Consider the following 17,674-nt stretch of genomic DNA (forward strand, 5'->3'; position numbering starts at 1 on the left):
ACATTACATTGCAGGATTTTTAAGTCCTACCTCCAGGCAAATCTCATAGTTACTAGCAAAAATGAAAGTGTGAAATGCTTTTTAATGTATATTTAACAACACATAGTCTGGTGATTACTGATGTGTATTCTCTGTGGGCTCCCTTTGCTATCAGAGGAGGATGTTAAGAGACAATATTTTTACACATTTATTCTATCTAAATCCATCACATGTTTACTTTCTAAATATCTATAACTGTCACTTATAACAAGATAATAAAAAGTCAAATACTTAAAGTCTAACTCAAACTTTGAATCATAGGATTACAATCAATTTTCAGAAAAACAACAATCACTGTTTTTCCTTAACTCTACCTTATGAGATTGTCCATTAGTAAATGACACTAAAATACAGCCATTAACGAGAGAAAAATACAGTTCAGTAATGGGGCCACAGACTGCAAAGCTCCTTTTTTCATCATTTTGATTCAGAAAGTTATATAATAGCTCCCATTTAAAGGAATTTTCATCATTGAAGCCAGTATCGTGTCTGCTTGTGTCAAAGAGGTAAATTTCACAAAATGTACTTAATCCCTTCCTGTGGTGTCACTATTTAATACGGATTCAGGTACCATTTTTTTGCATTTTCCCTGGGTTGCACAGCGAGAGTTCACGTCTTATACTAATATGTGCTAAATAGTTGCATTCTATATAGACCATTGTTGTTAAAGTAGCAGTAGCGAAGGCATGTTAGATCACAGAGCCCCAGTGGTCTACATGTTGTTTGCCATGACATTAAACTCAAATCTGTTTCTCTAACTGTGACTCTAATTACTGCAATTGCATGGCAGAAAAGTTTGCTTTGTGGGTTGACTTTTATGAACAGTGCTTGTGTGTTTTCTGCTGTCACTCTCTATTTCATGATCAGGCAGAGCACCTTCAGTTGCATTGAATAATTATGCACAATCAATAAGTTTTTGTGTTTATCTTTGTTGTTTCTTTGATGTGGCCTCTAGGATGCTGCCGGCAAGGTACTGGACCGCTGGGCCATCATGTCTCGAGAAGAGGAAATCATCACCCTTCAGCAGTTTCTGCGGTTTGGAGAAACCAAGTCCATCGTGGAGCTGATGGCAATTCAGGAGAAAGAAGGGCAGGCCGTAGCTGTACCATCTTCAAAGACAGACTCAGACATAAGGACTTTCATTGAGAGCAATAATCGCACCAGGAGTCCCAGCCTTCTTGCTCACCTAGAGAACAGCAACCCTTCCAGCATTCATCACTTCGAAAACATCCCCAACAGCCTTGCATTTCTGCTTCCATTCCAGTACATAAACCCAGTCTCAGCCCCACTCCTAGGATTGCCTCCAAACGGGTTACTGTTAGAGCAACCAGGACTGAGGCTGCGGGAACCAAGCCTTTCAACCCAGAATGAATACAATGAGAGCAGTGAATCTGAAGTATCTCCCACACCTTATAAGAATGATCAGACGCCCAATAGAAATGCCCTGACCAGCATTACTAATGTGGAGCCCAAAACCGAGCCAGCCTGCGTATCCCCCATTCAGAATTCTGCCCCAGTCAGTGATCTGACCAAAACTGAACACCCAAAAAGCTCATTCCGGATTCACCGGATGAGAAGGATGGGGTCAGCCTCTAGGAAAGGAAGAGTGTTCTGTAATGCATGCGGGAAGACGTTCTATGACAAAGGTACTCTCAAAATTCATTATAATGCTGTCCACCTGAAGATCAAACACCGATGCACCATCGAAGGTTGCAACATGGTCTTTAGTTCCCTCCGAAGCCGGAATCGCCACAGTGCAAACCCTAATCCTCGCCTTCACATGCCCATGCTACGAAATAACCGAGACAAAGATTTAATTCGGGCCACATCAGGAGCTGCCACCCCTGTCATAGCAAGTACAAAATCAAGTCTCACACTCACAAGCCCTGGCCGGCCCCCAATGGGTTTTACCACTCCCCCACTAGACCCTGTCTTACAGAATCCTCTGCCTAGCCAGCTGGTGTTTTCTGGGCTAAAGACTGTACAGCCAGTTCCTCCATTTTATAGAAGTTTACTCACTCCGGGGGAAATGGTGAGTCCTCCAACCTCCCTCCCGACCAGTCCCATCATTCCAGCCAGTGGTACCATAGAGCAGCACCCCCCACCACCCTCTGAGCCCACAGCACCAGTAGTGATGATGGCCACTCATGAGCCCAGTGCCGACCTGGCACCCAAGAAGAAGCCCAGGAAGTCCAGCATGCCTGTGAAGATTGAGAAGGAAATCATTGATACCGCTGATGAGTTTGATGATGAAGATGATGACCCCAACGATGGTGGAGCTGTGGTCAACCATGTGAGCCATGACAATCACTGCCACTCCCAAGAGGAGATGAGTCCAGGCATGTCTGTGAAGGACTTTTCTAAACATAGCAGGACCCGGTGCATTTCAAGGACTGAAATAAGAAGGGCTGACAGCATGACTTCCGAGGACCAAGAACCTGAGCGGGACTATGAGAATGAGTCTGAGTCTTCAGAGCCCAAACTAGGCGAGGAGTCCATGGAAGGGGATGAGCACATTCACAGTGAAGTGAGTGAAAAAGTCCTGATGAGCAGTGAGAGGCCTGATGAGAACCACAGTGAGCCCTCTCACCAGGATGTCATCAAGGTGAAGGAAGAATTCACAGATCCCACTTACGACATGTTTTACATGAGCCAGTATGGACTGTACAATGGTGGGGGGGCCAGCATGGCAGCCCTGCATGAAAGTTTTACATCGTCTCTGAATTATGGCAGCCCTCAAAAGTTCTCCCCAGAAGGTGACCTGTGTTCTAGCCCAGACCCCAAAATCTGTTACGTGTGCAAGAAGAGTTTCAAAAGCTCCTACAGTGTGAAGCTCCACTACAGGAATGTTCACTTAAAAGAGATGCATGTCTGCACGGTGGCTGGCTGCAATGCTGCCTTCCCCTCTCGCCGAAGCAGAGACAGGTCAGTAAATCTCCATTGGCTGCTCCTGCTGGGGGTGGAGGGTGCCAGTCATGTTGGACTCAGCATTAAAAAAATCCAACTTAGATGTTTTTGATGCACTGTAAAGATTGTCCACAGTGACCATGAGATAACCAAGCTGCCATGCTCATGAAGGATTGTTGCAGTTGGTGCTTGTTATGATTAAGCATGCAGAATCATACGCCATCTTACCCTGTAATGCACGCCATTTTTCTCTGTGCTCTGTGTATGTGTGTATGTGTGTTTTCCCATGCATCTAGGTGTGAATAAGTTAACTATGTACACAGTTCCCTGCTTCCTCATGAAGCTTCACTTAGAAGCCGCAGCTTCTGTTATATATATTTCTGCTTTGCCTTGTGGCTTTTTAATTAAATCAATATATTATCTTCATACACACATATTTATCCAATATAGAAACAGAAATTTACGGATGGAAAGAACCATAGGTCCAGGACATCGAGACAGCCTGCATCTCCGTAGGTATAACCAGAAATGTTATCATTCTTACATGAGTATTCAGTGTGTCCTTGAATTCTTTTAAGAGTCATGAAAATATCAGAAGAAAATGGGACTAAAATAATTATTTAATGTGGGGAAATGGTATGGTGGTATGGGTTTCTGTATTTTAACTTCACAGTGTCTTTGAGCACATCTCTGAAATACAGTCTGTCGTGGGAATTATGCACGGAAGGGGAGGCATGCATATACTTTTAGGATCAGTTAGAATATATTATGTCCAGCCTTGAGATGACATCAGACCTTAGCTATGTGGCTACAGCTCTGAAACAGTTGGGTTTAAACAGAAGCAGCTGGTCTTAAACCTCCAATGTTCTTTTTCAATCCTAAAGAAAATGTAATATAAATGGAATGTGTCAAGGTGGTCAGTGGTGGGGTAACACAGTCATACTACACTTGAGGAGATAAGCTTGCAAGCAGATCATTTACATAATACACCACCCCACCCCAGAGTCACACACTAGTTAATTCTTCCTCTTACGTCCGCTGTGGCTTTTTGGTTTTATGCTGTCTTTTAAAAATATTTTTAGACAAAATGTCATTACATGGTAGAAATCAATATAGTAGAAGACACAAAATTAACTGAAAAGTTTCCAAATAGCCACCCCCCAAATTCTCACGCTTATAAATTGGGTAGAATTCTTTGACAAAGTAACATAAAAGTACCACTGAAAAGTAGTGACCTGCTTCTAAAATACTCGGTTTTGTCTTCATATTTAAAAGATACATCTTTTTAAAAATAAAAGTTAAATATTTTCCATAGTACTGAAATCCAAGGGGCCCAGTCCATTAAAAGCAACGTTTCTGAGAAAACAAGTGGCTCTCTTTATGCAACTCAAAACATGCTTTGAAGAGAAATCTAAGCTCTTTAAGATTTCCCCTTCCCCACCCCTCTCCCCCACTTCCATTTACCTTGTTCTGTAAAAACGGTTTACAATCACAAAGTCCTTTTCAGGTTCTCGTTATCGTTGACAGTACCAGAACACAGTAGATAAGATAGCTACAATTTGAATAATAAAATATAACACTATACACAACCTCCTACCCCCAAGTTTGTGAGTAATATTCATTCTTTTATATTTGAAATAGTGCACTTGTGATAATGAGGTTAATGCATTGGATTTTTTTTTTTTAACAAAAATAAAAGACTCATGAAAACCTGCATAAAATATTTATGGAAATGGAGTGTTTGAAGACAAGCCAAAATTTAAGCTTATTTGCATGAATTCCTATCACAGTTTTAGTTGGTTTGCTGAAAATACTGCAAGTCATAACACTGGCATAAATGGCTCTGGGACCAAAAGGCTACAATACCTGAAGCGTGGTGCTTTCATTTATGTCAGACCAGTAGAAAACACAAGCACTTGTGTTCTTATGTCCAAATGCATAAGTAGGTGCTGTTGAAAGGGTGGTTTGTCTAAGGAAAAACATTTATTAATAGCAGGAGAATATTTCAATCTCCATTTTTATTCTAAGGATTAGGAGCTTGGCGGATGACTAGCCATATGGAAATTTAGAATAAGTGTCTAGAATACCTGGGATATTCTAGGGAAGCAGAGTACAGATACTCTCCCATGTGTGTTCAGCCATACAGGAGACTGCAAACCTCAGAAGACAGGTGATACATTTCGTTTGGGTGAAATCTCACATCACAGCTAATCTTTATAATTCTGGAGTTGTGTAACACATGATAAATGAAGAAAAGCAAATTGAAAAAACATACTGTGCAAAGAAAGTTTTTTGATTCTCGCTTGAAGTTTTGCTTTTCAAGAATACTCACATTTTATCCCAAGTTAAAAACTTCACAAAAACTATGATACTTCTTGACATTTTTTTCCTTAAAACAAGTGTTCATCCTTGTTGAGTCTATGACTCGAATTAACATATGTTGCAAGCATAGCTACCACCGCGTAACCAGAAACAGTGATGCCATCAGGGTACCTGCCTCTTCCTGCATCTCCACAGCGTGAACTCAGACATAACCATACTCCCATTTCAGCCAGTTCTTATCACTTCTTCCACTAATGTTGACTTGTAACTTAATCTCCTGTTTAACAGAGCCTCTTGGACTACATCTCGGATCTACCACTTGGACTTACCTTCCCCCTTTGTCTTCACTTTTGCCATATTAGTCACAAGAGCCCCAGGAATCTGGGTCCTGCTTTTTTTTCCTTCAATTCACGATGAAGCTAAGACAGATTTTCTTACCTTTCTCTGAGCGAGCAGACCTTCCCAAACAGAAACGCTTCTTTGCTTTAATCCTGCTGTCCTCAGGCCTATTTCTCTCCTTTCCCCAGAGTCTTGATTCATCCATCCTTGACTCCACAATGTCTTCCTTGTGCAAATAAAGCATTAGAGGGGATTTTGAGTGGGGGCTGAAGTGTGCAGGGCTACAGGATATGTATGATAAAACTAACAGAATAACCCTCTTCCTTCTGTTTATAAAAGCAGTCCTCCTGTCTTCAGTCTTACACACACACCTTGCAGAAGTGATACCCAGGTCTTCTTGGACTTTCTCCGAAATGGCTGTGCACAAGGGAATTGTGTTTTTGGTTTCCAAATAGGCATGTTAGTAAGATACGAGGAGAAAGATGTTAAATACTGTGTTTTATGTTTGGCAGTTAGAGATTTCCAGGTCTTTGCTTATGGTCTTCCTAGATTTTCTAAGATCAAGTTGAAGATTTAGATAAGCAAGAACGTTCTTTGTCTAAAATCCTACAAAGGGAGAAGCGCTCGGGGGGTGATAACGTGCATGGTTTGTTAGGGCTGAGGGTTCTAAGCACAGTGTCGAAAGTGTCCTTTTTTTATACAGTTGTGACTGAGTGTGAGTGTAATAAATTCAGAAGCAAAGAGGACCATTCCACACTAATGACGGAGAACAGTATACACAAAGATCAGTTCATCCAGTCACTAGGTGGCTTTAGGAATAATTTTTATTCTGAGTTATAGAAATGAAATGTAAATTATTTTCTCTGTGAAGAACTATGGCACGATAAGGTGATTACTGAAGTGTTTATGTATAAACTGATAATGTAATATAGTGTTAGACCTGACACTCCCCTAAACACCCTTCCTTCCTGCTTGTTTATCTCTTAACTTTTCTGCTGCTAAGATACTGTTCTTTCAAAGATCAGGAAGCTGGCCCTCCGTTTTGTTCTGAAGTATGCACATGAAAAACTCCCAGGAAAGAAGAAATTGTAACTGGCTTAGAACCTAGTCTTTATAAAGGAACTTTTCTTGGAGACTTGTCATAGTCAGAATTAGCTGGGCCTGGTTTACCTTTGGTCATTTCTCATCATCTGTCTTGAAATTTTATCCCTGGGCTGAATGGCCATGGATCACCTGTGTATAAGGGAAGCCCATTTATAAGTTACACTTGGTTTTTATTAAAACAACAACAACAACAGCAAATAAATGCCCTTCAGTCCTCTTCCCTAGAATTTCTTATCATTTGCTGATACGTTAAAATCTATTTATATCTGTTTTAGTGATTGGCAATTTTAAAACTCCCTCAACTAAAATGAAGACTTTGCACACAGAAACGAGGTAATCTGCCTAGAAAGAACTGTGTATCCCTTTTTTTTTTTGCATCTCACGTGATCTTCACCATCTTTGTTCCTCCCTTCTGAGAATAGTGGCTGCTGATTGCCAGAGTTTGTCTTAAATTTTATTAGAAAGGTAAGCATGTATGCTTAATCTTCAAGGTGTAGGAAAGATGATTCAGCCCCATGAATAAATTTAAAAACAAAATAATATTTGCTTAGGGTGATTTATAAATAAATATGAGGCAACCATTGGTGCCAAGTGTGAACCTTCTCTTTGATTGCTAGTTAAATCAGTCCAGATTTAAACATGTAAACTTCTTGATTTGTATGGAGGAAGACATCTGTATTTGGTTTATTAAAACCTGCTGATGTCTCCAGAACTAAATTTGTTCCTATATAGGCCTCTGGGTAGCTGTAGCTAAAAAGCAGAGATGGATAGTTTTTGCCTGTCTGATTACCTGACTTCCAGCCCTGTACAGGTGTGCAGGAATAAATTAACATGAGCTACCTCTGATGAGCCACCGCATACATTAACAACAGAGGTGAAGATGCGAAAACATGCTACCTGCCTCCTGTTATCACCTTCTCAGCAGCAACATCCATTTTTTCCATCATTCTCTATGTTTGGAAACTTAGAAAGAACTTTTCTAAAGAGAGATTTTCAATAAATGCACATGATTTCACTACCTTCAAGAAATGAGGCACTTAGCACCAGTTCGAGATAACTATTAGTATATTTGCCTTCATATAATTAGCTGTCAAATACACTGTGTTAATTTTCTTCAAGTACAAGAAGAGAACATTTTAAAGCATTTCACTTCCTGTATGTTTGCAAATCAAATTGAAACTCTGCTTTTCCAAAAATCTTTTATAAAGTGAAGTTGTGCAGGTCCTCCGACACTTAAATGTTAAGGAAGAGATTTCGCCTCCTTTACTCTATTTGGTTTCACAATAGAAGCCAGCAGATCAATAGGTCTTTTGTACTTATCTCCATTACTTTCCATCAAAGGCAAACAAACAAAATAAATCCCCCTTCTGAGTAATTGCTAGTTGTGCCCTCCTCAAGCGAAACTTTGGTAGTAAGATAAACTTTGGTGTCATTCCTGTCTCTGGGGTTCTTTTTATATAGTGGGAGAAGAGCAATGAGCAAAACGGTCTCCTTGTATCATGGGGAGAGACTCTGACAAGCCTAAAGTGAGCCTCGGATCTTCCTAATGATCTCCTGCTGGCCCAGCTGGATGTAAGACAAGCTCATTTAAGCCTCTGCTGACCTTTCACTCCTCCACTCCAAGAACTACACCAGTCACTTCCACCGTCTTCCAGACTGAGTACCAAATAGACAACGCAGCTTAATGGTGGATGAATGACAAAGAGATTCTTACACATTTCTATTGATGAGAGTTACATTAAATCTCTTATCGATACATACCTTCCATTGCACAAACATGCTTCCTACACACTCCTTATTCTTACCTTCCCTGGAAAGGAACAAGCTGTTTCTCTTGCCAGCATTATCTTGAAAATTCAGGCAAAAATTGCACTTAGAACAGAATGTACATACTGAGTGCACAGGCAGTATGTTTCACGATAGCAACACTCTGAAAGGGTCATCTTCCTGATTTCCACCTCCCAGGGGTCTGCCACCATTACCTGACACCCTGATTGACCTTGTTGGTCATAATTATCCTTCTACATAATTATTTAAGATACCTGTTTCTGATTGTGATCATTTTTCCTTTTTAAAAAATGTAGGCCATTCGCACTGAGATGGGTTGTAAGACCACACACGTACATTAGCAGTCGATTATATCCGTCCTGTCGAGAGTGGCTCTCTCTTAGGTGAAAGGCTCCTTACCAGCTCTCTCTCGCTGTGAGCGATCATTTGTTGTTGTGCTAAGAGGAAGGGAGACTCTCCTCTCTCTGTTGAAATTTCTTAGTGAAGGTCGGGCTAGAGAGCATTTCTTTTTCTTTTTTTTTAAAGCCTCAGAAATAATTTAAGGTTTTTGCTGTAAGACTCCCACAAGCTTCAAATAAATGAATGTGGCAGAATATGAAAGGAGTTTACACTTGCCAAAAAATTACAATGTCATAAAAAAGGGATTTAGTAACTTCAGTTCTTGAGTGCCAAGGTGTGTGTGTGTGTGTGTGCATGTGTACACGCATGTGTGAGAAAGGAGGAGGCCGTGAAAGAAGAGGAAAGAATACTTTGTAGGAGAGGACAGTTTTTCTTCAGTTACTTAACATAAAACTACACTTTTAAAAAATACCTAGATTTTATGTCCCAATGCAAGCTGCTTGAATTAAAACAGGAGTTGTAAATTCCTGGTAAAAAGCCGTTATGCCTGAAGTGTTAGTGATCTTAACTCTAGTACTTTATGGAGTTTATTACTTCTTTTATTAACTAGGGGGGAAAATGTTACCCACTTCTAGTTCAATTCTTTTTCTTGCTTGCTCTAATTATTTTGACTTTACCTTGGGAAAAAAAAAAAGCCAAGTGTTTCTAGCTGAACATATATAAGTGATGCTTCAGTCTCGCTGGAGCATATATCAATCTGAATTATTACCAGCTATTCAAAAAATACGCTAATGTCCTAATCTAAGTGCATCCGCGTAATGTATGTGTGTTTATACATAAACATCCACATAAATAAGCATATCAAAAGACAGATCATCCTTAATTGCCAGAACAGACATCTTCATCTCAGAAAGTAACATATGAAGTTACTTTATCACGTTGTGGAGAAATAACCAGATTTTATAAGTAAAAGGAGACAGATTTGGACAATGAGCACAACAGACATTCAGAAGGAAGCCTCTTCGGTCTGATGGCCAGCTGAGGGGGGCCTCTCTGACTCTGCTGCCTTTTTAGCCTGCTCTGTCACTGAGGGGGCACTGGTGGGTCAGTTCTCTCACTAGTAATTGTGTTTTACAGACTTCTAAAGCAATTGGCTCAGTCAGTCCCAATTCAATAAAAGTAGAGAGCAAGAGAGAGAGCACTTTTGTTCTATTTTTTACGTGAAATTATTTCATTCAGCAGTCTGTCTTTTTTATTACCGGGACTTGACATTAGCACTCCAAGCTATATTAGCATCCATTTCAGCAGTTCAGTAATGGTATTAAAAAAACACTTAACTTCAACGGTGAATGGTTGTATGACAGTACCATAAAAAATCCACATTAAAAAAAAACTCATGTATTTGTCCCAGCAAATTATTTTTCACTTGTTTAACCACTTCAAAACTATGTTCTCGTGATGGGTGTTCACGAGGACCTTCTTGTTCTCAGAAGCTGCCAGTGGTGCTGCTCTGTTGATTGGGGAATTGGGGAGAGAGGATAGGAAAATCGGTAGGGAGAGGGTAGGTAAAGATGCTGTTTACCCTGTAGTTAGATTACCTTCCATTCATCAGCACAGATAGAATTGGCAACCTCAGAGCACCCAAGGTGAAATTCTTGGATCCTCATACATAGCTGGGATTTGATTTTGAACCCAACACTCTCCAAACTTGGGAGCAAAGCCTAACTACTTTGGCACTGCAGTGTGCTCATAAATGACTACATTAGATTCTAAATTTTGATTAAACATTCAGTAATTAATCAATGGTAGACATGAAGCAGTTGGCAAGGTCCAGAGCTGCAAAATGTTTAAGACATAAAACATTACGAAGTAATTAGAATATGCTCCTTCAAGAGAAGGATTGCCTTCAATAAAGAGGTAAATGATAGCATCCTGTTTATTGTGGACGTAGGCAGCCAGAGCAATATGATAAACTGCTGGAGATACACATATCAGTAATCATCCACATTATTAGTGCCATTAATCATAATTCCAAAAATATGACAGCAGCAGCCAACTTTTTGACCAATTTTGCTTCTGCCTGTTGGCCATTATAACTTTGCTAATAGACTGCAGAGCTCCTGTGCGTGGCAGTTTGCATTGAGAATAGAAGGTTAATTATATTTGAGCTGCTGATTTTTTCTCTCCTTGGAAAAGGCTTAGCACTTTGACAATCCCAAGAGCTCACTGTTGTTAAACCAGTAAAAGTACTTTATTGAAATTTTCTTTGTTGGTCAGGAATGAGGAGATGTTTCAAATGAGATATAAGCGCCAGGCTGGGATAGCCGCTAATGTTTCTTGCTCCAAAGTGATCCTTGGGCAGCAAGACGAACTGCAGTGGTTTCTTTAGATCACTTTGTTCTCTCATTTCTCTTTTGCAGATGGGTAAAAATTTCAGCACTATATGGAAATCCCATGAGGAAATCCCACAGGATTAGTGGTTGTCTCGATACGGAGGACTTAAGAAGTTGGGGGAAATGGTCCATAATATTGAGAGAAATCAGCAGCTTTTTAATATAAAATTCTGCTACCCCTATGCTCGTGTGAATAAAAAGTAAAAATAATTTCACAAAAATTGAATGTTTCTAAAAATTGAGATGTTTAGTGCATCGGTGCCTTGCTACTTAGTTAACTGAAGTTTTCATTAGTACATTTGACATCATTTAACCAAAAACATAAATTAGATTTTGTGCATTCTTTTTGTTCATGTATCTTAAGTAGTTTCATTTTTAATATAGAATTCCAGATAAGGCCATAGCTAAATCATAATACTGAGGGTTTACAGGATTCTGTCTCTTCCCTTGGGGAACTCAGACATTCCTAATCTTACCTTTCTAAAAGATCTTAACTTAACCATTTTAATGATGTAAAACATTTTGAATATTTAGTTTTAGAAAGTATTTCCTTTGAAAAAGATCTCAGAAAGAAATTGAGGTTTCACGTTGTACATATTAAAAAAGAATGCTTATTTTTTAAATGGCAGAAAATTTTCAAGAGAAGAATGCATTCCTATTATTTTAGACCTCGGTCTTCTAAGCTCTTTATTAAAGTCAGACGATAACACAAGAGTTGGAAGATTTGAGGGTTAGTTCGTCCAGGGTAAAAAAATATATATAAAACTCAAAATTAGAGCTCAGATTCATTTCATTCCTTAAAAGATGCCAGTGTTCATGGCCTTTTTCTTACCCACCAATAGTAGTCAACTGAGCACCATATGAGCTGCCTGATTGAGAAAATTTCCAAATGCTGTGAAAATATAACTGTCTTCACAGTGTAGCACTCCTTTCACGTTACAATGCAACAGGTAGCTCTTGAATTCAATCAGCACCCTGGAGAAGCCTTCATGTGTCAGATACAACTCAAAAGTAAAATGGTTAGGGAGCAGGGCTGGTGGGTATCAACTCTACACTTAACCTGAGCATCCGGCATGCACATTTTCCATCCACCAATCTGCCTTCCCAAATGCCATTACTACATTAACATTTTTTATGCATTCCACGACGATGACAAATTGTTTTCTAACTGTAGCGCCAGATTTAGTATGCGAAAGACACGTTTGCCTCTGCCAACAAACCAATAATTCTCACTAACATCTTCAGAGTTACAACATTTATAAAGTTGCAAAGTGGAGTAAACAAACCATCTGTTTGGCTTTTCCATATATGTCATGCTTTCTTATTAGCATATTACGATTCATTTAGTAAACAAATTTGGTGATTTTGTTCACGTCAAAGTTAGGTCGGAAGCTTGAAGATGATTAACATTGCTGGGACATGCACATTAATACATTGCTTCCTCGGCAAAGTTAAATGGCTTCTCAGGAGAATCGCCCCTTGTTGACAAGATGAGACTGTCAATTTTGTTTGCCTGCCACATTAGGGGCGGTGAGGGGATGGCAGGCTCTGAGAGAGGGGAGTCATGTAGGCAGCATAATTCACTGTGAATTGAGAAAAGAAGTCTAATTCTGATAAATGGTCGACCCCAATACATCCTACCTGTTATTACAACAGACGTGCCGTATCTGTGCAGTAAATTAGCTAAACCCCTAAAGAGTTTGGTGGGAGCTTATCTTCAAGTGAATAATTTGAATGTAGAGGGAACTGTCTGCGTGACCAGTATGGATGATTTGTTTTATATTGAAAGAGATTGAAGTGACTGAATTTCATAGTTTTAATTTGCAAGAATTTGCTTAGCTTTTATTTCTTGCATTTAATATGTGCTTCTTTTGGGGTGGTTTTTGTTTGAGCATTCACTAAAATGGTACATTCAGTTTTTGTGTGTGTGTGTTAGCTAGAAGATGGTTTTCAGCTCTTCTGGAGAGGGTCTTTAAATAATAGCCTATAGAACAACTACTAGTTTTGCCAATTATCAAAAATGTCATTTAACTCACAGAGCTGTAAGTCTCCTACCATTAATACAAAAATTTTGAGGAGTTAAATACAACAGATAATGTCAGAGCGATCCAGATAAGAAGAGAATTACTGAGGGGCAGAGGTTTTAATTTTTCGTTTCTGTGGATTTGGATAGATGATGTACATTTCTGTTCAGGAGTATTGTTCCGTATCCCACAGTACACTCAAATCTGGCATCTAGATTTCTCCAGAGTGGTTATAAATTCATTTCTCTATCCTCATATATGCATATGTGTGTGTATACACACACACACACACACACACACACACACACGCACACACCCCATATATATGGTATCTGTTATGTATACATCACTGATCATTCTGGACAGTGTAATTTGAGGGGGGGGGTGTGTGTGTGTGTTGAGTGACAGAGGTAAGCAAGAAAATAAAGACAAAAATTAATCCAATGTGGAGCCTCAATTCTATTTTGCCTGAGATATTGTAATTATTTGTCAAGAATTTTGTTTCACTGAGTTTAGAATGGTTCGAAACTGATAAAGAATTAAGATTCAGATGTTCAACTTTTCATGTAATGCAAGGTCTGATTCACTATTCAATTTTGACTACATTCTGATTTTCTAATTTGGACATGGAACTTAGAAGTTCCTTCCCTATTTATCAAAGTCCAAGTTAAAAACCTCAAAACACTTTTTCTTTTTAATGTTTTTAACTTTAATTTTTATGAGTCAGATATTAAGTATTAACTGGGCATGAGAACAAGAGAGACATGAGGAAAGAAATGCCCAGCAAGATTTGCTTTCTCTCTCTTACTTTCTCTCACTTGTATTTATGCATTTACTTAACTGTGTTTGATGAATTTGGTGTCTTGTGGGGTTGCATAGTAAAGTTTTCTTTCTTTTTTTTAAATTGGGATGTAATTGACATAAGTAAAATTTTTATTAAAGAAACAAAAAGAATGGTGGTCCACTTTACTCCAGTTAGAGTACTTCCACTCAGCATTTCAAAGTGTTAAGTTTGGTTTTATGACCTCCCCGACTGAAGGCTTCATTACTTTTTGCTCTTAAGGATAATCTTAGTTTTCAAAAGGCATTTGGTAAACTCACAGTGTGGAGGGAGTAGGAAAGAATACAGAGGTTCAGAGGAAGTGGTTATAATTCCAAGCAAGCCCAAGTTATAGGACTGTGTCATGCCCTAATTATATAGCATTTCCGTGTACCACACTGGGGTATTAATAGGGTCAGAATTACCCTTCACTGTCTTACCAATGCCTTTCTTAAATATTCTGTTATGTGCTTCTAGTCTTGGGATCATTGTTTTCTCTTCTTCAGTGTATTTTGGGAAAAGCTTCTTTAAGACTCGTGCATTTTACTGATTGAAGGCAAATAAAAGTACTTCCCAGCATTTCCTATGTGCAGAGTACTCTACTGCAGGAGACTGGAGGTTGAATGAGATTTAGCTTGTATTCTTGAAAGTGGCCCTCTTGGGGCTACATTTTGGACTCCTCTCTTAGTGAGTAGTACTGTCTGTACTCATTAACACCAGATCCCTATTAAGCCCAGATACTTACCCTTTCTACCTAGGAACTCATGTTCTCTCTCCATCCCAGTCATTTTTTTTTCCACAAGAGGAATTTACATCTGCGTATTGGCATTTCCTACCTAATCAAAGCAAGTAGAAAGAGTTTTCCTACTGTTTATGATCTGTCTTGTACGATATAATAAGTTTGAATAAAATCTAGATTTTTGCTAATGATTATTTCTCTCTCTCTTCTGGAGATACAGTAAATCCATTTTTAGAAAAACCACCTCTGTCTCTTGAGAACTCAAAATTGGGTTCCTTCATAAATTCTTCCTTCCACTTACTACATACATCTTCACACTGCTTCCTCTGCTAGGGGTCTTTCTCCTATTACCAGCACTCTCTGGCCTTCCTCCCATTTTAGGGTCCTCTTTTCTTCATCTGATGGTTAGTAGGCATGAGTTCTTTCCGTGTCTCTTCCATCTTCCCTTTCTTTTTACCTCTTTAATTCTGCTGATCCAAATAAACTTATAAATTGCTATTAACCCTAGGTCTTTGTATCTCCTCATGAGGACGGTGTTTTATGACAATTAATGGTTTGGATCGACTGATTCCAGAGTCCAACAATAGGTCTTTGTTAAGATCGAGTGCTGCCTTCTGTCTCCTCTGTAGAGGCTGAACCTAACCTCTTGAGGAACAGGATTAGTACTCTCTCAAGAGTCTGTCTGCCTGCTTTCTCTCCTTCTCTCACTTTTCCTCTTTCCACCCCAGTCTTACTGTGTGAGTTTGTTAGAAAATCTCCCAAACCAGCTACCATGAGGGTGAATGAGCCGACTTTCCACAGCCTATTCTTCCCATCCTCACTTCAAGTGTTTTGCATATGGTATTTAGGAGGATTATTAAACAAAAATGAAATAGATTAAGAAATGAGCATAAAAGAATCAATTCTCTTGAACTGTGGTTGCATAATGGAAATCGACTACCATGAATGAACCCTTGTACTGAAGTTATGAACAGCAGAGCTAATGCACTGCCATGAGTTCATCTTTATTATTGCATTACACCTGAATCAATTGATAAAATAGCCTTTTTTTTTTAAGCAAGGGATGGCACTTAATTGAATAAAAGTCAATGTAATTATATTAGCAGAGGCCAACAGTACTGCTGACAGCGGAAAAGGGACACTGTTGAACAGAGTGCCAGAGCTGGTCTACACATTTCTGCACATCGTTTGGTTGACAGATATTGAGGGCTGGTACATCATCTAATTAGATTACAGATTTCTATTGCTGTAAGTGAGAAATGAAGAGAAACATCTCTTCCTGGTAACATATCAGTAGAGATGTGTAATTTCACAAGTCATCTCAGGAAAGAGGTGTCCATCTGGGTGATCAGTGTGTCCTTTTGTCAATGTTAATTTATTCTCCCTTATTCAGTGTGTCTTGATGGGACTGCTGTGTGTCTGGCTGCTGTTTTCTCAGCAGTGAATCTAGGAAGTGGTAACTGCAGATGTGTGAGAAGCAACAGAGTTCTAGATTACAGTCATCACAAAATGTGTGCTTGTGAAATTAAGAAAGTGGGGAGGGTGTTAAAAATAATAAACAGAGGGGTAGGATTTCATGGGGCTACTTACGGTCGGCAGATTGTTTTATCAATAGAGTAGTAGTACGCAATGTAACTCTGTTTCCACATCCTTATAATAACTCTGGGGGCGTCACACCCGCGTGTCAGGGTAGAGACCGCGCAGTAGGCATTTCCTGCAGTCTGCTTAGCAACCTGCACTTGGGGTCATCTGCCATCTGACACCAAGGAAACAGGGAGCAACAGTGTCAGAGCAGGGACTGTGGGGACCGCTTCTGTTTATCACTCACATACTTGCACCCTGCATGCATCTGTGTAGAACTCATTTATGGATGATAATGATGCTGTGAATTTGGTTTATCTTAATTCAATTTATGATTTTTGGATTATACAGCTGATCTGAAAATCATCAAGACAGCATATGAGATGATCGCTTATGACAGAAAATGATTTTGTGATCAGAACATTTTAAATCCCTATTTTATTGTTTAAGTTCTTTTTTTTAAACCGGATGTCTAGAATGTGAATTTGTTTTCTCTCTCTCTCTCTCTCTCTCTTTCTCTCTCTCTGTCTCTCATTCTTGCTTTCTTTTGTGATCGATTTAGCAAAAGATTAGAAAGCTGATCTTATTATCACAAGGTAAGCTCAGCCTTCCTAAGTGCAGTGTGGAGAGGGCTGCTCCCCTCTGCCCCTTAACACCCGGAGTGCTATATATTGTCTTGTGTGGAAAGGTGGAGAAGTCTTTCCTACCTTTCTTGTCTCTGAGGCACATACCTCTCAACCATCTCTGAGAAATTAGCCATGCTTGTCACCAAATGGAGTGACTCATTTTGGTCTTCCATACGTTTTAATTATAATCAGGAGGTCTGTTGAATGTTATACTGGCCATTCTAGGTCATTTCTGTGATCACAATTACTTCTTCAAGATGTAGAGCTTCTGCCATTATCGAGAAGCCTTTATGTATCTGTGTATTTATTTATTGGTTTATTTTTTGGAAAGGTAGCCTTCAATTTAGGTACTTGTCAAACATGTGAGCCTTGCAGGTGGAGAGAGGTATATGCCCAAGGGCACTTTAAAAATAAATGGGGGGGTGTTTTCAGAGAGATAATAACATATCAGGCTTTGTAAATCATGACATCCCTATGGATGCTGTGGGACAAATCCTATCTTTTTTTTTTTTAATATATACAAGCAAAGCACTTAGTAGAGTAAAAGTTTTGCTTGTCTAAGAAGTACAGATTCCAGTCGTTAAAATAAGGGGACCATATAATTGTGCTTGATTTGGGGGGTATTTATCGTGTGTTTTCTTTTCTTTTTTGTC

General features: G+C 39.2%; 1 protein-coding gene across 10 annotated transcripts in view; it reads left to right on the top strand.

The window, feature by feature from the left end:
• BNC2 (basonuclin zinc finger protein 2) overlaps nt 1-17,674 on the top strand; it is a 349,620-nt gene that overhangs the window by 321,033 nt on the left and 10,913 nt on the right. For 5 of the 10 annotated variants that reach the window (XM_087869622.1, XM_087869623.1, XM_087869624.1 and 2 more), the window contains 2 exons: nt 995-2,964; nt 3,397-3,462. In XM_087869622.1, coding sequence (XP_087725748.1) covers nt 995-2,964; nt 3,397-3,462 — 2,036 coding nt within the window. Of the gene's footprint in view, nt 1-994; nt 2,965-3,396; nt 3,463-16,957; nt 16,992-17,674 lie in introns of all 10 variants that reach the window. The other 5 variants (XM_045780617.2, XM_045780618.2, XM_045780619.2 and 2 more) reach the window with 3 other exon arrangements.

This window comes from Ursus americanus, chromosome 18 (assembly GCF_024610735.1).
Source record: "Ursus americanus isolate L20-20 chromosome 18, mUrsAme1.1.p, whole genome shotgun sequence".
Classification (NCBI taxonomy): domain Eukaryota; kingdom Metazoa; phylum Chordata; class Mammalia; order Carnivora; family Ursidae; genus Ursus; species Ursus americanus.